Genomic DNA, 23,444 nt, shown 5'->3' with positions numbered 1-23,444 from the left:
AGGGATCCTAAGATTCAGGCAAATGAAGCTTTGTAAAGAAAGAATTTTTATAACACACCAGAGTTACCACTTCCTAGTATATATACACAATGATAATAATGAAATATAGGGAGAGAATTTATATGTGCATCAATATATTGCTCATTTGTGAAGAATTCCTTTTGGGAATACTAACTAGTTAGCACTTCAGTATTCTTCCAAGGGAAACATAGATTCTGTACTTTTTAAGAATTTCTGAAATCAAATCTTTCAGGAACTTTTAAACAGAAATATTTGAATAGTCCAAAGCTTGTACATTTAAGACAGAAGAGGGAAAGACACAAAGAATTGAATGTCCCCAGGGATGTGTCTAATCTTAACACTGTCTCAAACATTCTTGCTGGCACAACATGGAAAGAAGATGTCTCAAGATAAAAGGCCTGGAAGTTCCAAAAGACAGCCTTTGCCAAGACACCACAGAACCCACTAAGTCTTAGGGTGTATAAGACAAACATTTCTTTTTTTTGTTTTTTTGGCAGGACTGATATTTGAAATCAGGATTTGTGCATGCAAAGCAAGTGCTCTGCCACTTGAGCCATACCTCCAGCCCCACAAGTTGGTATTAGATGATGTTAATAGATGCTTTGCCTTTGTTACCATCTCTCAACTAAAATATTCCTTTCCCCACCCGTAAGATATGTCAAATAGAAAAACTTACAGGCTTTTCAAAATTGCTCTCCTCTTCAGATGATAGTTGTGATGTAGACTGCCAATGCAGGGAGCTGTCACAAAGATCATCAAGCAAATTCTCTAAAGCTGCTAGCTCAACATACTCACCAGTTAAGTCACATCGATCACATGTCTGGGAAATAGTAAAATGTAAAACAAAAACAAGTAATACCATTTCCTAAAACAATACTGGAAAATACCAGGTTTTCTACTACTATCATTTTATTATGTCTCACCTCTCTTTGTAGTTCAGCAACTCTTTCACTGCACACAACAGCATTTTCATCTAGGTTACAGCATTCAGGGTCACCATCCAGAGTAATGACGTCAGACTCAGCCTTCCCCTGCAGGCCTTCTACAAAATAGGAGTCATTTGGCAAAATTGTATGTATAATAAAACTGGACTGAGTTCCCATAGACAGAGCAATTTCATCTTGGCCTATATCAACTTTCAGCAATGTCTCTTGGCTAACTGCAATTAATGATGCATCACCAGTCAGTGGTAAAGCACCTTGTGACTTCGCATCACATGTCACCAAGTTTGCTGAAAAGCTGTTTCCTATAGCTGCAGGTGGCCCTTCAATGGCATTACTACATTTTGCATCCTTACAAAAACTATAGTCTGAGGAATCTGCAACTTCTTCAAAAGTTTGCTGCTTTAAATCTTGTAAAACCAAAGAATCTGAAGTTGATACTTTCATTGGACAAATAATGTTTGAAGATCCTACCTTCTCTGCAAGATCAAGAGCACAGACTGACTTTACCTTCCCAACAGGAAGGAATGGTTCATTGTATGTATCACACTGCATTAAAGCTGACTGTGTTTTCCCAAGACCAAGAGCCTGGTTGTAAGATTTTTCACTTAAAGAAGCAGATGACTTAAGCTCTGGAATAACAGAAAGTGGCTTAATGGTCTGAGGAGCATTAGGGGGTGATTTGAAATTTGGATACCAATGTAAGGAGCTATCACCATCATCTTCTTTATGCAACAATGGTTTTGAAGCTGCTAGTTCAAATACCCCAGGAGTAGATTTATAGTTTGGATGCTTAAGCTTATCAAAGAAAGAATTTTCATCATTTTTTAATGGGGAAAGGCCTGGATTTGGGGGTTCTCTCTCTTGGCTGTCATCTGTTAAACATTTATTGATGTCAGTTTGGATTTCACTTATACTCTCTTTCTTGGAAGGCTCAATAGAGGCAATAACTGCCTCGAAGGCTACATTTTCAGTAGCATCAACATTTTTCTCACCAAAAATAGAAGATGCCTTTAGATTTCTTTCCTCTTGAAAATATAGGTGCTCTGATGTCTCATCCAACTTGGATTGAACTGTGTGAAGAGGACCACCAGAAGCCTCAATCTTAGAGATATCATGTCCCCTGGAGAGTATATGTGCTTCTGAAACTTGTTCAGAATTATTAGCAACTACAACACTCTCAATACATTTTATATCTGGAGATCTGGGATATACCTCTGATGACATCAAACTACTTCTAGTCTCCTTTTGTTTAAAATATTGAGATAATTCTTTCTGCAGATCTTCATTTCTTTCATAACCCTCCAAAGAATCCATCTTTTGTTTCATCTCATTCTCAGCTAGAGCCCTTAAATCAACATTCTCAGAATAATGACTATCAGAGCTCAAGGGAACCTCTTTTCCTCTTCCTTCCAACAGACATCGTAAGAAAGAATATGACTGTTTATTATGAGGAGGAGGAGCAACTTCATGCAGAAAAGAAACATGATCCTTACTGGTAAGACATATTTCTGCCAGCTGTGAAGCTTCCTGTTTCCAAAACTCCACATGTGAAGAAGCATCATCAAAACCATCATTTCTCCTAGTAGCTAGGTTTTCATCACAACTATCAGATAAAGTAGAACCCGAAACTTGGTCTTCATCAGCTAAATTGCTTTCTGGCTGCTGTGTATCTTTTCGTGTCTTCCATGATATATATGCATGATAGCTGTCAGAGTCTTTGGGAGTTTTCAGTTCATTAACAGCATTACATGAAACATTCTCTTCATTATTTCCTTGTTCAGGAGGTAAGAAAGAATGCTGAGACCCAATAGTTGTGCTTCCTGTAAGTGGATGCTGAGATATACTAAAGCAACTGTTAACTATGTCTGAAGATCCTTCTGAAGTAGCCTGGAATAAAGCTTCACTAACTTCAGACGGTCGAGAAATCCCTTCATTGTCTTCAGACTTATCAAGAATTCCTCTGAAACAATACAGTTAAAAATAAATAAATAACACCTTAACAACATTTAATTTTTAAGCACTAACACAAAAATACAAACTTGGTAAGTCAATGAAATCAAGTTTATTTGAAGGTGTGTTAAAAAATAAATTTCTAGTTTCAAATTCCTAGAGCTAATGACTGAACAAAGAAAATTATGCAACTAGAAGGTGAACTACAACACTATAATCTGGTATTATTTCAGACTTCCCTAAAATAATAGATTCTGATTTCAATTTTGCCCAAAAAAAAAAGGTTCTTAAAAGAAAAATTCAAAATACACTTTTAATAAACTTTGCAATCTTAAATATTTATCACCCACCATGACTTAATATTCATTTTAACCTGCATTAATTTGTCTACTAGTCATTTATTAGGCTTGTGAAAACAACTCAAGAAGTGATCTATTCATGAAATACAATCATAACTTAATCATTGGTTGAAAATCTAATGGGGTGATTATAAAGTAACAGCACAATAGCAGAGGGTACTTTTTACTTTCTAAATATCTAGTTGTTTTTAAGGTAAATTTTTCTTTTAGTTCTAAAAAAAAACTTATATTCTTGGATAATTCCAAATATGTTTTGAAGACTTCTAGACTTTTCTCTCATTATGATTTTTCTAAAAGATATCAATTTAGAATATATCTTTGTTTTAAAATTTTGTTATATCATATTCACATTACTATAAGGTAAAGAGAGCTAACTAGGCTGATTCAGTAACAGCTGGCCAAAAGGAGAAACCAGAGGAGTTTATAATCTAGAACTGAATGCTTTTTTGCAGAATGAGGAGGAAAGGGGAGAGAAGGATGATGGCAGCATACAGGGATGTTTACAATACAGAAAATCCAGTGCATCTTAATTAAATCCAGTGTGCCTGAAATAAGATACATTAGAAATTAGCTTTAAATAAATTATAATCATCTGGCACATCACTACTCATACATCTATGCCAAATTAACATGCATCATTTAGGGCCTCGTAAGTGTTTGATAAGACTATCTAACCCTTACTCCAAAGTCTCACCTTAGATTAAAGTCATTAATATTAATAGTAACTTGTAATAAGAAAGAATAGAAAGATTTGTGGCAAATAAATCATCCTACCTCAGAGGTGCAAAATCTAGTTCACTTTGGTGAAATAAGGAATCAGGCCCAAACTCCTGGTCCTGTGTCAAACATGTCAGCAAAGGCAAGTCAGGAGAAGCAAAGCTATCTTGTATGACTGCAAAGTTTCAAATAAAAAATGATGATCAATCTGAAAATAAGTTCTCTGGCTTACTTATGTAATACTTTAAAGCACCTAAATATGCTGCTATCTGGACATTTCTACAAGCATTGGAATAGTAATACAACAACAGCAGCTACCACTTATTGAGCCTGACAAGGTTCAAATATTTAACACACATTTCATCTAATCCTCACTACAACCCTGAAGGGTGAGTACCATTATATCTACCTTAAGTGAGGAAACATGATTACAAATCTTAAGAAATATTATGTAATTTGTCCATGTGTAAATCGCTTTAAATGCTTTAAATAGCTTTAAGTTGGCCATAGCATTCTAACTCTTGAGCAATACTAAACTATTTTAGTATCTCTTAACCATTATGAGTGTTTCTTTCAATCTTAAATAATATAAAGACTTATACCCCTTATATCAAAGTGAAGTCCAGAAGCTCCTAGGCCCTAAAACACTCTTAGGAGAGAACTAGGGTCAAAATTATGTTTAACATTAAAATATCATTTGCCTTATTTACTCTCATTCTCTTAAAATGAAACAGTGCCCTTTTCCAGAGATTGTATTATACATGATATAGTAACAGAGTGAATGCAGTCTGTTAAGACTGATAAGACAAGGTTAGAAATTACAAAGTTGTTGATGTTGCTGTTGTTCTGAGTAAAACAAGACCATTCTTCTAAATATTTTTGCTTTACAAAACAGTTACTTTTCTGGAAAACTATGTGCTTTGTTAATATGCAATAAGGTGGTTATTTTTAAATAAATTAATATTTTTTAATTTCTCAGTTTCAAGTTCTAATATAGGAAAAATCAATAATCTACAGGAACAAAAAGCTCTTTGTCAATTCCATGCCTACTTTATTCACAGCTATATCCTCAATGCCAAGCAAAGTATCTGCTACATTTAGCTGGTACTCAAAATATAATTATTTACTATATTAATTTAAAATGAGAAATTTATGAGTCTTTTCTTTAAAAAAAAAAAAAAAAGTTATCCCTAACCAAAACCTACAGAAATTCTTATTATTATAGCAGACCTTGTGGCTCACATTTGTAATCCTAACTACTTGGGAGGCAGATATTGAGAAGATCACAGTTCATGAGACCCCATCTCAACCAATAAAAGCTGGACACAATGGTACATGTCTGTCATTCCAGCTATGTGGGAGGATCATGGTCCAGGCCAGCACATATATAACCATGAAACCCTATTCAAAAAATAACTAATATGTACAAGGCAGGGGATGTGGTAAAGTGCCTACCTAGCAAGCATAAGGCCCTGAGTCCAAACCCCAGTACCATCAAAAAGGGAAAGAAAAAGAAATTCTTATTATCATAAATATTTAGGTATAACTAAGAAATAGTAATAAGTAAGCTGTAAGCAGAATTTCAGCATCTCCTTAAATATTTAAGAATATTTCAGATGGAGTTAGAGAGTTAAACCAGGTTATGTGGGAAAAGCAGGCCAGAAACAAAGAGTTAATAATTTTCAAATAATTCTCTTATGCTTGCGTGTATACACACATCTGTCTGAGTGGAGAAGGCTATATATCTAACTGCCCATGCCTTCTTCATACAGCTCTCAACTGCTTCTTGTTTCTTTACATTTGGACAGTGGTTACCAGTTTGTATCCCTTTTTTATCTAACCATTCTAGCACCAGTCATCATCAATGATGTTTGCCATTGGTAAGAAACTAAATACCACAATGACAGTAGTCATGCAGAACAAAACAATAATGGTGGAATTCCTCTGGCTATCTGATCCAGGGATCTGCTCCAAAAAATTTTAAATGCAACTTTACATTAGAAAACATTTTAGAAGTCACACTGCACAATCTCTCACCCACTGATAAAATCGTTCTTTCAGAAATTTCTAAACATTTGTTTGACATTTGCTGTAATATAAAACTCATTTTGTCACTATCCAATCTCTTAGAAATTGAAAACAGCCCCCAATAAGCTATGTATTTCACTTTAACCTCTACACTACAAGTCAGCAAACATTTTGTAAAAGCTCAGAGAATATTAGAATAAATGTGTATACACACACACACACACACACACACACACATATACACACATATAGTACACATGTGTACAGGCCCTGGGTTCAATCCCTAGCACCACCAAAAAAGTAAATAAAAATTCAGCTGGTGTATGCCTGTAATCCCTGTACTGGAAGGCTAAGGCAAGAGGATCTTAAGTTCAAAGCCAGTCTGGGCTACATAGCAAGTTACAAGTCAGCCTGGGTTATAAAGCAAGACCCTCTCTCAAACATTAATGCTGAGATGTGAAACCATTCTTAGCTCATGAACAATACAAAATCAAGCCTTGATTTGAAGGCTATAGTTGGCAGACTCCTCCTATAGAGAACATCATAGCACTCGTTCAACAATACTATTGTATTCTGTTTATTGAATTATCTTCCCAGAAGAGGAAGTAGCTTTCATCTACATGTCCCTAGCACCAAACACACAGTAAGCACATACTTAAGGTACTTGTTACATTAAAGAATCAAAACTGAGTTGCTTCCTCTTTAGCATGATGGCCCTTCAAATATTTAATTACAGCAAAGTGTTCTCTTTCATCTACCATCATAGTCACCTCCTCCCACAAAGGTACTCTAATTTTATCAACATCTTTCTTAAAATGCAGAACTGAAATTGATTTGATACACCATCATAGAATATTGGCACTAATGTCTTGATTTGAATATTAGCTTATTCAAAAAAAATTAGCTTATGTTTAAATTAAAAAAATACTAGCTTATGTTTGAAAAAGAACTTGCTGAATTTAGTCCTATTCAAACTTTGCAAAATTTTATAAAATGATCTTTATGGGTGAATCCCTTGATTTTAAAGTTAGTTTATCTTTTGTAAAACGCTAGTAAATTCTTTCTATATTGAACAAAGGAAGGCAGTAAGATCTATCTCGGATAAGCTACTTACCCTCTTTCTCCTTATTTCTGGTCTCAGAGCTGAGGATAACAACATATACCTAAATTAATTCTAAGAATCAAACAAAGTAAATATAGACATTTGGTTTTTTGTTGTTTTTGGGGGGGCTCATGGAGTCTCCATTGCTGAACCAGTCAAAAGGTAATATATGATTTACCCAAGAATATCTGCCAATTGAGGATGGAAGAGGCACAGCTACCTAGAGAGGAAATTATTACCTTTCTGCCTTCTACGAGCAACAGAGCATGATAAAATGAGGCTCAACTGTACATTTAAATAACCAGACTAGATGGCCAATGTGGAAAGTCCTTTGAATATGGCTCTACAGAGATCCTCAATTCAAAAAGAATTTAGTTATGTACAGGAATTCTCATCCCCCAAAACTGTTTTACAAATTTGAATTATTACTACTGGCTTAAAATACAGAGGCATTACCTAGCAATGGAGAACATAGGAGATCTCTGTTTGGTTTCTTTACTTGACCTTGTGATTGGGTCAATGTATCTTCCTCCAGAGAGGGTAAGTCTGTCATTTCAGTCCCTTTTGCTCTCACATTAATCCTGGTCTGTGTTGTATCCAAAGTTTGGGAAGAATCCATTTCTTGAGAATGAAAATGCCAAGATTCTGTTTTCTAAAACAATAATTTTAAAGGAAAACATGCTAAGTCATTAACTGAATTAACGCACATATTAACATTTAAAATTTCCACTCTTGTGATATACAGCTTCTTATTTAATGACATTCTCACCAAAGGTAAAATTTTATACTTTGATTATAATAATGCTGAAAAAAAAATCCAAACCTACAGCTACAATATTCCCTACATGTGGTTACCTTACTGAATTTTATTTGCCATACTAGTTTCTAGAAGACTCCTGTTTTGTCTCAGTATATGACATTATCATATTGTCCACTACTACTGATAAATATTTGTCTTTCAATTATTTACTCTTACATTAACAATATTCCTAATCCAAGTAGTAGCACATGGCTAGAAAAATCACACACTGGGGTCGTGGCTCAAGTGGCAAAACTCTTGCCTCGCAAACAAAACCCTGAGTTCAATCCCCAGTAACATCAAAAAAGAAATCACAAACTTAAACTCACTGGTTTTTCTTTCGAGTGATGACATTAAAGCTTCAGGGCTCTCAGTATTGCCAGAAAATCCTACTACATTATCCAATGAGTTAGCTTTCAAATGACTACTCTGTACCTTCTTTCCTTAGAACTACAGAACTTTCCTCATTTTCAACTCATGACCTCATCTCCTAATTTACTGTGCACACAGCAGGGGATATGAACTTCCTTACCTTCCTGCCACCAGATCTACAACCCCATTGTTTACTCAGATTTCTACTTTATGGTAAAACTAAAATGAAAAGGCTCTCTACCTATCAAAGGCCTTTCCATCATTTCCTTTCCATAGTTTTTAATAACTTCCTTCCCGCTTTCCTTCATCTGTTTTTCTTCTCATTACTGAACTATTCCTATCCATATTTCACCTGTTTTTCTTTTCATTATTGAACTATTCCTATCCATATGCAAACATACATTTATAATTTCAGTGCCCTCAAATCTGTAAATATTTTTGACAGAGATAAGGATGACAAATGAACTGTAGGTCAAATTTTGAATGAGAAGTAGAAATAAATTTGAGATTTATCAATTAAAAAAATACGTTTTCTTTTTGGGGGGGCATTTCACCATGTAGTCCAGGCTAGCCTGGACTCCCTAGGTAGTCCAGAGTGAAACTCTTAGGCGAAAGCAAAACTCCTGAATAGCTGGGACTACAGCACACACCACTGTGTGTCCAGTTTCATTTAAATCCCTGATCTGGTCGAGAACCAAAAATATTCCAACATTTCAAATAGAAGTCAAAAATTCAAGGCCAGGCACCGGTGCTCACATCTGCAATCCTAGCTGCTCAGGAGGCAGAGATCAGGAGGATCACAGTTTGAAGCCAGCCAGACAAATAGTTCACGAGACCCTATCTCAAAAAAACCCATCACAAAAATAGGGCTGGTGGAATGCCTCAAGATGTAGGCCCTAAATTCAAACCCAAGTAGCACAAAAAAAAAAGTTATGTAATGGTTATTATTAACAAATTCTATTTATTACACCTAAGATGAAGTCATAAAAGTATTTACTATAGTCAGTACATAAATGGTGCTGGTGACACTTGCTTTCACAGGATTAGAGCTGGAACACTAAGTAGATAAATAAAATAGGCAAAAGCCAGCCAGCACACTAAGGGCAGGAGGGCTAGAGTAATATGCTAATAATATTAAAATAAGAAAAAAATTAAGTACAATTGATATGACTATCTACATAGAAAGTCCTTTAAAATGTACAAAAAAAGCTGTAAGAATTAGTAGTTGAGATTAGCAAGGTCATAGGATATAAGCTGAATAATAAAATCAATTATATGCCAGTAGTGAACAATATTTTTATACACATGTAGTATAGGAAAGTAGAATTTTTTTAAAATTAATGCTAATACTCACTGATGACAACAAAATATTGATGAAGGAATTAAACATCTAAGTAAATTGAGAGAACTGTTAAGCTTATAGATTACTCAATATTATTGTCAATTCACTACAAATTGATTTATAGAATCAATAAAATACTAATCAAAATTCTAGCAGGCTTTAAGTAGAAATTGACAAGCTAATTCTAAAACTCATATATAAATTTCAAGAATCTAGCATAAACAAAACCACTTCCAAACAGAGGAAGAAAATAGGCAAAAGCTAGCCAGCACACTAAGGGGAGGCTACCTGATTTTAAGACAGTGCAGTAATTAAGAGTATAATGCTGGCATGAGGCTAGACAAATAAATAAGTGCAACACAAAGAAGAGAAATAGACTCACACAAGATACAGAGAAATCTATGGAAGAAAAAATAGCTAATGGTGCTGGAATAGCAATTAGATATTATATGTAAGAAAATGAAGTTAGGCCTTTCACACTATATACAAAAACTAACTAAAATGGATCATAATCATAAAACCTAAAACTATAAAACTTTTGAAACAGTGGTTCTTAGCTTGGGGAAGACTTTGATCCACCTTCCTCTTTATCATGTGCTTAACCATGGGACATTTGGCGATATTTAAAGATTTTTGTAGGTTGCAACTTGGTAAAGGATTACTGGTATCTAGTAGAAGAGACCAGGGATGCTGCTAAACATCCTGTGATACACATGACAACCTCCCCTAATAAAGAATTATTCAGCCAAACTGTCAGTGGTGCCAAGGTTAAAAAGCCCAGTTCTAGAAGAAAATATGGGAGAAAACGTTTGTGAACTAGAAACAGACCAAGATTTCTCAGACAGAGCACAAGAAATATAAACCACAAAAGAAAAAAAATCAATAAACCAATTTCATCCAAATTAAAACTTCCAATCCTTGGGCTGCGGGCATACGGCTCAAGTGGTAGAGTGCCTGCCTGGCAAGTATAAGGCCCTGAGTTCAAACCCTAGTACCACCAAAAAAGCTTCTATTCCTAGAAGACAGAAGACCACAAAGGCAAGCCACAGATCAGGAGAAAATATTTGTAAAACATATATCTGATAAAGGACCTGCATCTAGGATATACTAAGAATTCTCAAAACTCAATAAGTGGGAAAAAACTAGCCTTTAAAAAATGAGGACAAGATTTAAACAGAACTATCATTGAAGAAGAAACATGGAAGGCAACAAGCATACAAAATCACATTCAATCTCAATAGTCACTAGGAAAATGTGTATTAAAACTGCAATGAGACACCATAATACAATCCCTAGAGTTGCTAAAATTAAAAAAAAAATACCAAAAGCTAGCAAGAATGCAGAACAACTACAATTCTCTTACACTGCTAAGAATGCAAACTGAGGTAATCACTTCTGAAAACAATTTGGCACTTTCTTATAAATGTACCATTACCACAGGGTGTAGGGGCTCAGACCTCTAACCTTAGCTACTCAAGAAGCAGAGATGGGGAGAAAACTGGAGTTCAAGGGCAGCCCAGACAAAAAGTTAACAAGACCCAATCTCAACCAACAACCCAGATGTTGTGGTATGTGCCTGTGATTCAAGCTATTTGGAGGCATAGATAGGAGGATCACAGTCTGAGGCCAGCTCCAGGCAAAAATGTGAGACCATGATGAAAATAATTAAAGCAAAAAAAGGCCTACAAGGCATGACAGAGTGCCTGCCTAGCAAACATGAGACCCTGAGTTCAAATCCCAGTACAACCAAAAAAAAACCTCTTTTGAAGTTGGTCTCACTCTAAAGGAGACTTGCTTTCAGTATATTGAAAGTATATTCTTTTTCTAATAAACTTTACTATTACTTTTAGCAAAAAAAAATCTCATTTGGCAAACTATACACCTAAAAGGGTGAACTTTTTTCTATTTAATTTATACATCAATAAACCTGACTTTTTAAAAAATAAGAGTAAGGTATCAGGAAATAGAGAAAAGGTAGACAATTCTTGCAAATTTCACTGTAACAGAACTAAATGTAAAAGCAGAGTAAGAATCTAGCTATGATGGTTCATTTTATGTACTGAATTGACTGAGTTACAGAGTATATACATAGCTGATTAAATATTCTTCTGGGTTTGTCTATAAGGGTATATTTGGAAGAGATTAACATTTGAATCAGAATCTGTAATGAAATAAAGCAGTTTGCTGTCCCCAGTGGGGTAGGCCTAATCCAATCAACTGAAAGCCTAAAAAGAACAAAAGGATACACCAGAGAAAATTCATGCTCTCTGCCTGATGGTTTTAGAGCTGAGACATGAGTCACTTACCTTCATGCTCAGACCAGAACTTATACCATCAACACCAATGGTTCTCAGGCCTTTAGACTTGGACTAGGCCTAGGTCTTTAGCTTACAAATCTTGGAACTTCTCATCTTCCAGAATTGTATAAGTCAATTCCTTATAATAAAGCCAACTCATGTGTATGTATGTATGTATGTATGTGTGTGTGTGTGTTTAAACTTTCCTATTGGTTCTGTTTCTTTGGACAACCCTAATCACTTAAGTTAAGGTAAAAAAAAAAAAAGAGATTTGTAAAAATGTTAAAGAATGCTACTCTTCCTACTGATTCTTTTTTTTTCCAGAAAGTCGTCTTTACCTCAAAACATATTATTTATAGTAAAATGTAATGGGTTTATCATTTTAAACATTTTTAATTTTTCAATTTTTTTGTATACTAAATATCTATATAGAAGATACATAATAATCGATATAAATAAAAGCTCTTTTTCTTTTGGTGGTGGTACTGAAGTTTGAACTCAGGGCTTCACACTTGCTGCTTTAGCCAATGCCAGCCTTTTTTTTTTGACACAGGTCTTTTGCTCAGGCTGGCCTCAAACTCATGATCCTCCTGCCTCTGCCCCTTTAATGCTGGGATTACAGATGTACACTGCCACACCTGGCTTAAAATGCTTTTGAATATAAAGAGTTCTGAAATCACCTCTCCCCCAAAAAAGTGAACTACTGTACAAAGATCTATGAGAAAATTGAAATATTAATTTCATTCTTCATAGCAAAGAACTTATTGTGCCACTAACCAAAAAGAAAACAGTTTGCCAGTTCATCCCCAGACATACCTGATCATCCCCAGAACCCTTCTGGGATGTTGCTTCCAATAAGATTGCATTACTATCAGGACGTGTTCTAACATTGCCTTTACATAATAACTGTTGCCATGGATGGCAGGTCAGTGAAACAACCTGAAAAACAAAAGCAAACATAAACAGAATAATAGCACAAATGCTACAATTATACAACAATGAAAATAACCTAATGTTTAGAAATACCCCTCATTCACACATACATTTTGACTTAACAACTACTGTTTAAGTTATCATGCTCACCTAAAAATAAGCAAACAATAATATAAGGTAACCCAGTTAGATCCAAATACACTTTCCACTAAACCATAGCAGTTCCTTATCTATAGAAGTAAAAGAAACAAGTATAAACAAGAATATATTCTAAATGTTACTGCTTATAGCTAAGAAATTGACAATAGGGACTAAAATCAAATCATAGCATTGGGAAAAGGAATTAAAGTCTGGATCTTTTTGTGAAGTCAGGGATTAGAGTGGAGTTCTCCTGGCAAAAATCAGAGGCAATGAAACAAAAATAACCTGGGTCAAATCATCCACTAGTTCAGGGACTAGTTTTAGAGGTTCGCCCTCATAACCCTGCAGAAAAAGAACTCAAAGCTTCCATTATAACACTCCCTTCTAAAGAATCCACAAGGAGCAAGACAAAAACAACTACAAAAATAGAAGGCAAAGGGTATACACAAAAATAAAACCATAAAATACTCTTAGATTACAGATTATACTTTCTAATGAGGTTTTTTAAAATAGCCTCAAACAGATAAAGATACAGTATTCATTTAAAAACAAAAGGTCATAAAAGTAAAACAGGTATCCATGAATTAAGAAAAGATGAATACTAACAAAAATTTAGTAACCCCAAATGTAAAAGTCATTAAGGAAACCTTAAGAGACTTGGGAGTTCTTTGACACATTACAACTTAAGCCTTTCAGAAGTTTTAGAGGAAAATTTAGCAAAAGAGTAAAAAGGTAATATCTGAAAACTACTAAAGGATCAACCAAAAGAAAAGTTAATCCAAAAATAACCAATAATCAATCAATTTCTGAGTCTAGTAATAGACAAAGCACCTCATCTGCTACAAATTACCAACAACATAGTGGGAAACTTCTTAAAATTAAGAATTCCTTTATATGCAAAATTAAGCTAAAAACTGAGCTAAGAAAAATAACCAAGTGTAAATAATAAATGGGGAACTAAAAATCAAAGCAGCAATTAAGTAATAACAAAGTAAGATGTCACAAAGACTCTAACTTGTATACATCAACTCTCATATAGTTTAGGGCTAAAATTTGTACCTCTTCTGTAAAATCCTGACCTAGAAAATCAAAAGCAAAGCTAGCTATGGTGCTACGTGCCTGTAATCCCAGCTACTCAGAAGGAAGAGATTGAGAGGATCGCAGTTTGAAGCCAACCTGGGCAAAAACTTCAAGAGATACCATCTCAACCAAAAAGCTGGATGTGGTAGCAAGTGCCTGTTATCCCAGGTACATGGAAGGCATAAATAGGAGGACTGTAGTCCAGGCCAGCCTGGGCAAAAAAATAACTAAAGCAAAAGAGGCTAAAAACATGGATCAAGTGGGACACCACCTGCCTAGCAGGTAGAAGACCCTGAGTTCAAACCCCAGTTTTCCTTTAGTGATACCTCAAAGAACCTTACGGGGAAGCAAAGCAGGTAAGGAGGGGGGAAAAAGCATAAGCAATATAAATAGAAGGCATAAAGTAAGATGAAGGAAATATGTGTATCTGTATCTATCTGTAATAACAGACGATAAATGTACTAACACTTGTTTAGAGATTATCAGGTCAGATGTTAAACACTCCATGCTATTTTGAAGCTACATGTTATTTATACCAAATACACCTAAATCCTTTATTACTGAGAATTTTTGTGTCTATGTTGATTAAAGAGATTGGCCTATGTTCTCTTTTTTGCTGTGTCCTTGTCCAGTTTTGGAATAAGTGTAACACTGGCTTCAAACAATGAATCTGTTAGAGTTTCTTCATTTTATATTTCATGGAAAAGTTTGAAGAGTACTGGTCTTTTTCGGTCTAGTAGAATCCAGCAATGACTCCATAAAGTCCTGGACTAATCTTTGTTGGGAAACTATTATTGCTTAAATCTCATTGCTTACTGTAGATCTATTTAGGTGGTTTATATCCTCTTGAGCTCAATTTTCGTAAGTCAAATACACCTAGAAATTTATCTACTCTCTTAGATTTTCCACTCTATTTGAATACAGGTTTTTCAAAGTATTCTCTCATGATCCTCTGGATTTCACTGATATTTATTATGATATCCCCTTTTTTCATCTCTAATTCTATTAATTTGGTTTCCCTCCTCTTCCTAAGTCAGATTGGCTAAGGGTTTATGATCTTACTTTTCTTTCTGAAGAACCACCTTTTTATTTCATTGATTCTTTGTACAGTTTTTTTGGCCTAATTTGTATTATTTCTTTCCATCTGCAATGTTTTTCTAGGAGCCTGAGGTGCATCATTAGGTTATTTATTTGAAATCTCGTTTTTTTTTTAATGTAGACACTTCTAGCTATAAACTTTCCCCCAGCACTGCCTTTGCTGTATCTATCCTCTTGTTTTCATTTTCATTAGACTCTAGGAAATTTATTTCTTCCTTACTTCTTCAGTGACTGGTCTATTACCAAAAGCAATCTACAGATTCAATGCAATGCCCATCAAAATTCCAATATCATTTTTTGCAGAAATAGAAAAATAATCCTAAAATTAATATGGTAGAATAAAATACCCAAATAACAAAAGAAATCCTGAGGGAAAAAAAAAAAAAAAAAAAAAGGAGGTATCACTATACCAGACTTCAAATTACACTACAGAGTCATAGTAGCAAAAGCAGCATGGTACTGGCACAAACAGACACAAAAACCAATGGACCAGAATAACAGACCCAAAAATAACACCACACAGCTAGTCATCTGATCCTTGACAAAGCAGTCAAAAATACACACTGGAGGAAACAAACAGCTTTCTAAAAACTGGTTATCTACATGCAAAAGACTGAAACTAGACCCCTATCTCTCACCCTGTACAAAAATCAACTCCAAATACATCAAAGACCTTAACTTAAGACCTGAAACTTTGACACTACTACAGGAAAAATTGGGGAAACTCTGGAAGATAAAGGCATAGGTAGTTTCTAAACAGAAATTGCCCAGGAAATAAGAGCAAGAATTGACAAACAGAACGACGTCAAATTAAAGTTTCTGCACACTGACAAAACAGTTACTGGAATCAAGAAACAACCCACAAAATGGGAGAAAATCTTTGCCAACTATTCAGCAGATAAAGGATTAATATCCAGAATATATACAGAGCTCAAAATACTAACAGCAAAAGAATACTCCAATTAATAAATGGGCAAGTAAATTGAACAGACAGTTCTCTGAAAAACTAAGATTCCATCTCACTCCAGTCTCATTAATAATCATGAAGAAAAGAAACAACAACAAATACTGGAGAAGGTGCAGAGGAAAAAGAACCATCATACACTGTTGGTGGGAATGTAAACTGGTATAGCCACTATGGAAATCAACATAGAGGTTCCTCAAAAAACTAAAAATAGACCTACTTTATGACCCCATCATACCACTATTGGACATATATCTGAAGGAGTATAAATTAATATACAAAACAGACACCTGCATACCCATGTTTATTGGAGCTCTCTTCACAACAGCCAAACTGAGAATCAGCTAATATGCCCAATAATCAATAAATGAATAAATATGCTGTATATGTATGTATACATATATGTGTGTGAATGTGTGTGTATGTATGTATGTACACATACATACATACCATGGAATATTACTCAACCTTAAAGAAAAATGAAATTATGTAATTTGCAGAAAAACAGATGGCACTGGAGATCAAGTTGAATGAGATAAGCCAAGTATCACGTTATCACTCACTTGTGGAACCTAGACCTAAAATGATGGTAAGGATAACAGTAACAATAATGGGACATGAATATGAAAGGGAGATGGTCTGAGGAGGGATCAGAGAAGGGGAGGAGGAAGGGAAGGATACCAAGGTGGGGGAAAGTGACCAAAAAATGCAATGTGACTATGGCTGAAGACAGCAGAATGAAACTCACTAAGCACTGTATAAAAAAGGGAGAAATGGGAATATAATGGAGGGGTAAGCTTCTATTTTAAAAAAGTAGTAAAATATTTAAAATACAGGACTGGAGTACAGTTCAGGAGTAGAGCATCTGCTTACCATGCCCAGGACCCTAGATTCAATCCCCAGCACCAAAGAAAAGAGTTTAATCCACTCTTGAGCCTAATTTGTTGGCAGGTCAGAGCAGATTTTTGAATCTCTTGTTTGGCTACCTCTTTCTTCAATAAGTATTTGTTAGATAAATGGGAAAGAAACAAATATACCTAAGTCATAAAGACAAAAGAAATTTTAAAAATAAAAATATATGAAATAGTATGAATGGAAATGGATGAAAATAATATGGATAAAAATGGAACTGGAAATCATGTTGGGTGAGGTAAGTCAAAGTCAAAAAGCCAAATATCACATTTTTATTCATATGTGGAAAAAAGACCTAAAATGATGATGACTGATAATGATAATAATAATGAGACATGAGCATAAAGGAAGACTGTCTGGTGGAAGGAACAAGTGGGAGGGGGAAGGAAGAAAGGAAAGAGTACTGAGGGGATAAATATGATGGAAGTACATTATACACACACACACATATATATATATACATATATATATATGTATATATATACATATATATATATGTGTGTGTATACATATATATATGAAGAGAGCATAATGAAACCCACTAAGTACTGTTTGGAAAGGGGAAGATAATCTCATTTGACATTATTATGTCTGCAGAGTGAAAAATATATAAAAAAGAAGAAGAAGAAAAAAAGTAAATGTAGTCTACAGGACTTCTGGGACTTAATCAAGACCAATACATACATTACGGGAATTCCAGAAAAAAAGAAGAGAAATAGGCAAAGAGTTTATTAAAAAGAAAATAACTGAATCTATCCCCTCCCTTTTTCTTTGAGACAGAGTTCCACTATTTTGCCCCAATTGGCCTCAGTCTCAAAATTCTTCCTTCCTCTGTATCGCAAGTGCTGGGATTACAAGCATTCAATACCATACTACATCATCTTTGAGGAAAGAAATGCAGGCTTAATGAACTCTATGTTCTTGATAATTCCAAAGGGATCTACACAAAGAAATATTATATTCAAAAACAATGAGACAATTTAGAAAGCAAAATGAAAAAAGCAACTCAACACAAGGGATCTTCAGTAAGATTAACAAATTTCTCAACAAGAAACTTTGCAAGCCAGAAGGTAATAGTATGATATATTTAAAGTGCCAAAAGAAAAAAAAAAAAAACCTATTAACTAAAAATACTACATCTAGTAAAACTGTTCTTCAAAAATGAAAGGGAAATTAAAGACATTCACAGATAAACAAAAGCCCAGAGATTCATTACCACTAGACCTTTCCTAGAAGAAAGACTTAAGGCATTAGTAGTAACTAGTACCAACAGTAAAATATAAAGTTGTCCAGTAAAGTTAAATATATGGACAAATACAAAAACGTTACTATAATTCTGGTGATTAACTCTGCTTTTAACTCTTTTAAAGGCTTTAAAAAACAAAAGCATAAAAAGTAGCTATAAATCTGTTGATAGATTCATAATTTTAAAGATTTGTGACATCAATAAAATAAAAATGGTGGCAAAGTTATTAAGGACTGGAGTTTCATATGCAATAGTTTTCTATCACTATAAACAAACTGTTATTTTCCTCAAAAGTTCTATGAAACCAGCTATAGAATATACACTATATATAGGATATATAGACTGTATTTGAGAAGAGAATCAAAGCATCCCTATCAAAAAAGAAAAAAAAGAAAAAAATTCAGGCATGGTGTTGCATGCCTATGATCCCAGCACTCAGGAGGCAGAGGCAGGAGGATTGGGAGCTCAAGGCCAGCCTACATTACATATTAAGACCCAGTCTTAAAAGACCAAAAAAAAAAAAAAAAAAAAATCAAAAGACCCGGTCTTAAAAGACAAAAAAAAAAAAAAAAATCAACTAAAACAAAGAAAGGCAAAAAGAGAGAATTTTAAAAAGCTATAAAAGAATGAAGAAATTTAAAAAGATAGGATTAAAACAGGGTCAATGGTTGGGAGCATGGCTCAAGTAGGAGAGCTCCTGCCTAGCCAGCATGAGGTCCTGAGTTCAAGCGTAGATTACATAGTAAGAGTCTGTCTGAAAAATAAATAAATAAATAACAAAAAATTAGGTCAAAGTATATTCTGTGTAAAAAATACCCAAGTTGAACTACAGACACGATTAAGCTCAAAGAAAAAGGATGTCAAAAGATATTCCATGCAAACGGTAATCAAGAGAGCAAGAGGGGCTATACAAATATGGGTCAAAACACACTTTGTACTATGAAACAACAACTGTTACTTACAACAAAGAAGGGCATTATATGATGCAAAAGGGTCAGGTTGCCAATAAAATAAAATAATTATTGATATAAATGTATATTTGCCAAACAGCAGAGCTCCCAAATAACTAAAGCTAATTGACACAATTGAAGGAAGCACTACAGTAATAGTGGGAGATTTTAACAATGGGTAAAACAGTGTGACAGAAGATCAGTTAGGAAACAGAGGACGTGAATAACATTATAGACCAACTGAACTTAACATGCTATACTGAACACTCCACCCAAAAATATACATTCTTCTCAAGAACACGAGATACTGTCCAGAATACACCAGATTAGGTCACAAAACAAATCTTAAATTCAAGACTGAAATCATACAAATTATCTTTTCCAAGCAAAATGAAATGAAACTAGAAAGCAACAACCAAAAGAAAAATGGAAAATTTGCAGAAATTTAAACAGTTACTCTTAAACAACCAATGGGTCAAAGACGTCACAAAGAAAATTAGAACATGCCTTGAGACAAATATTACAAGCAAATATATACCAAAACGTATAGAATGCAACAAAAGCAGTGCTAAGAAAGAAATTTATCAGTAAACGCCTACACTTAAAAAATTCTAAACCAAAAACTTAGCATTACACCTTGTAAAACAGAAAAAGAACAAACTAACCCAAAGTGAACAGAAAAAAAGAAAATACAGTTACCCAGAGATAAATATAGAAAAGCAATTTTTAAAAAACCAACAAAACCAAGAATTAGTTCTTTGAAAATACCAAGCAAGAAGAAAGTATCAACCAAATTGACACACCTTTAGCTAGACCAGCCAGAAAAGAGAAGACTCAAATAACTAAAATAAAAAATAAAAAAGGGACATTACACACAATGTCACAAAATAAAACAGATTAAGGGAGAGTACTACGAATAACTGTACTCCAACAAATTGGATAGTCTAGAAGAAACACAAATTCCTAGGAACACACAACCTACCAAGATTCAATCATAAGGAAAAAAAAAGAAAGAAAATTTGAACAGACCAATGACAAGGAAAATGAATCAATCAAAAATCTCCCAAAAAGAGCAGGCAGAGTGGCTCAAGTGGTAGAGCGCATGTCTAGCAAATGTGAGGCCCTGAGTTCAAACACCAGTACAACAACAAACCTCCCAAAGAAGAAAACCCAAGACCAGACAGCTTCATTGGAGAACTCTACCAAATATTTAAAGAATTAACACCAATTATCCTCAAACTCCAACTCCCCCAAAAAAACAAAAAACAAAAAAAAAATGAAGAGGAGGGAGCACTTCTAAATCATTCTGTGAAGTCACCATTACCCCCATATCAAAACCAAACACAGATACTATGAGGGGAAAAACTTCAGACCTTAATGAGTATCCCTAATGAGTATACATGTAAAAATTCTCAACAAAGTATTAGCAAACAAAATTCAACAATACATTTAAAAGGACTCTAACTATGACCCAACCAGGATTTATTCCTGTAATGCAACGATGAGTCAACACGAAAAAATTGATCAATGTAATACATCACATTAACAAAATAAAGAACAAAAACTAGACGATCATCTCAACTGAAACAGAGAAAGTATTTTACAAAATTCAAGAGTTTCATGATTAAACAACAACAAAAAAAAACTAGGGCTAGAATAAAACTACCTCAAAATAAAGACCACATGTGAAAAGCCCATGGTTGATCTCATTCTCAATGATGAAAGAATGAAAACTTTTCCTCTAAGATTTGGAACAAAGCAAGGATGCCTACAATTTCCTCCTCTATCCAACGTAGGATTAGAAGTCCTGGCCACAAAAATCAGACAAGAAAAAGAAAAGGGCATGCAAATAGAAAGGAAGAAGTAAATTATCTGTGTTCACAGATGACATCATCTTACTTGTGGAAACCCCCCCAAAACTTCACATACACACAAACTAAGAATTCTATGAATAAATGAATTCAATGAAGGATACAAAATCAACATACCAGAAGCATTTCTGTACACATGTAAATAAACAAGTAAATAAACACTTAAGAACAAATTTGGGGTTGGCAGAGTGGCTCAACTTGTAGAGTGCCTGACTAGCAAGTTGAGGCCCTGAGTTTCAAACCCCAGCACCACCAAAAGAAGAGGAAATAAATAAATAAATAAATAAATAAATTTAACCCAAAAGGTGAAAAATCTGTGCTTTGAAAACTTGAAACTTCTGAGCAGGCAGTATGGCTCAGTTGGTAGGTCACCTGCCTAGCAAGAACAAGGGCCTGAGTTCACCTCCAATACCACAAATATTGATGCTGTATGGCTCAAATGGTAAAGTGCCTGCTTTGCAAGCACGAAGCCCTGAGCTCAAACTCTAGTTTCACCCAAATAATAATAATATATATAAACCAGATGAATTAAGCACACACTAGAATATCAGGCAAACTATCAACTACTGCTCTCTAGTGGTCACCAGTCGATAGCATCACTACGATGATGGTACTGTTCTGTATCTGCCACAAGCGTAGTTACTGAGTAACTGAAAAGTGATTGAAACAATGGAGACACTGAATTCTCAACTTTATTCTTTTTTTTTTTTCCAGTGCTAGGGTTTGAACTTGGGGGCCTTTCACTTGCTAGGCAAGCACTCTGTCAGTGAGCTACATACCTAGCCTCTGTAATTTTATTTAATATTAAAGAGCCACACAAGGCTAGTAGCTCCAGAAGCGAGCAGCACATGTCTTGCTTTTTTCCTGGGGGCTGAACCCTGGGCCAGGCGCATGCTTTGCCAGCGCTCTACCACTTCAGCTACTCTTCCAGCCAGGTCTTGCTTCTTAAAAAGCAGTAAATTAAATGCATGGTTATTTACAAAGTGGTCCTCACGGTCCGACAATAAAACCCACACTTTTTTGCATTCTGTATTACTTTGTGCTTTCTAGTTTTGCAGACTGGAGCTGCAACCAAAGCCTCTTGCATTCTAAGTCCCTCCCATGGGCTTCCGTTTAATTGCTACCAATGAAGGTTCACAGTAGGCAGAGAGCCCCTGGAGACCTGGCATGCAGAGTACATAAGCCACACTAATTGCTCAAGGCGCGGGGGTGGGGGTCCTGCACTTCAGCTAAACTCGTGTGCTAATTGTCTCCCCAACAAGCTGTACCCAGGGCAACCACTCGCTCGAGTTCTACCCGCCCTTTCCCGCTCCGGCCGGGCGCGATAAGCCCCAGCTATTCCCCCAAAGCGCTTAACTGCTCGCTCTGGGAATACCGGCTCCTCCGCACATCTGCTGTGGCTCAAAAGGGCCGGGACCCACCGGGAGAGGGGGTGAAACGCATGTCTCGGGGCCCCGGGGACGAGCGGTCCCCCAAACCCTTCGAAGAGTGGTTGCCCGTCAGGCGCAGTGACTGGCGGCGTGCAAGGCGCGGCGCTCGGGACCCGCCGCTCCGCGGCACCTCACCTCCGTGGTGGTCCGCCCGGCCGGCAAGTAGCTGTGCCTAGGGGGCGGCGGCGGAGGAAAAGCTCTGCTAGGCTGCGCCTGCAGCCAGGCCTTGGCCTCGTCGTCCTCCTCCTCGTCCGTACTCTCCCGGGGCTGAAACTCGTAGTTAGAGTCGGAATCCAACTCCAACCCCGCCTCTTCCTCCACCTCCTCCACCACCACTGTTTCATCCGACTTCGCTGGTTCCTCCGCCTCGGCTGCCACCGCATCTTCTTTCTCTTCCTCCTCCTCATCCTCTCCCTCTTCTTCCTCCTCTTCCTCCTCTTCCTCCTCCTCCTCCTCCAGCTCGCCGGGCCACGGCAAGTCCTCAGGCTCCATGTTGGCGTCACGTTCCGGGCGGCTGAGGAGGAGGAGGAAGAGGAGAGGGGAGGGGGCGGGGAGGGGAAGTGAAGCGAGCTGACTGGCGGTTGCGGCCGCGCGCAAGCGCAAACACTGCCACCGCCTCGCGCGGGGCGGGGCTAAGAGAGAGCGCGCGCGTTGCTAAGGACGCCCCATGGGGCAGACCGGAAGGGCCTAGGATTGGGGTGTGGATCTCGATAAGCGACGCAACTTCCTCGTCGCCGTCACTTGCGGGCACCTTGCTCATAGTACTGTAAGCTCACAATAAACCCGGACGGTGCTCATCTTGGGGCACAGGTGGCCCTGCACAGTGGATTTTTGCCTCTTGCACCAAGAGGATTTCAGATTTAGGATAAACGCTTGATAACCACACTG

General features: G+C 36.1%; 1 protein-coding gene across 6 annotated transcripts in view; it reads right to left on the bottom strand.

Annotated features, from left to right (window-relative positions):
* Window positions 1-23,093, bottom strand: part of Alms1 (ALMS1 centrosome and basal body associated protein) — a 136,647-nt gene extending 113,554 nt beyond the window's left edge. For 3 of the 6 annotated variants that reach the window (XM_074049976.1, XM_074049978.1, XM_074049979.1), the window contains exons 1-7: window positions 22,692-23,090; window positions 12,748-12,870; window positions 7,578-7,773; window positions 4,049-4,166; window positions 2,459-2,925; window positions 945-1,063; window positions 698-841 (exon numbers count right to left, since the gene is read on the bottom strand). In XM_074049976.1, the coding sequence (XP_073906077.1) occupies window positions 698-841; window positions 945-1,063; window positions 2,459-2,925; window positions 4,049-4,166; window positions 7,578-7,773; window positions 12,748-12,870; window positions 22,692-23,048 (1,524 nt within the window). In that variant the 5' untranslated portion in view covers window positions 23,049-23,090. Of the gene's footprint in view, window positions 1-697; window positions 842-944; window positions 1,064-2,458; window positions 2,926-4,048; window positions 4,167-7,577; window positions 7,774-12,747; window positions 12,871-22,691 lie in introns of all 6 variants that reach the window. The other 3 variants (XR_012439764.1, XM_074049980.1, XM_074049977.1) reach the window with 3 other exon arrangements.
* Between the last annotated feature and the right edge of the window lie 351 nt (window positions 23,094-23,444).

This window comes from Castor canadensis, chromosome 12, assembly GCF_047511655.1.
Source record: "Castor canadensis chromosome 12, mCasCan1.hap1v2, whole genome shotgun sequence".
Classification (NCBI taxonomy): domain Eukaryota; kingdom Metazoa; phylum Chordata; class Mammalia; order Rodentia; family Castoridae; genus Castor; species Castor canadensis.
This window is presented reverse-complemented; position numbering and strand designations above follow the sequence as displayed.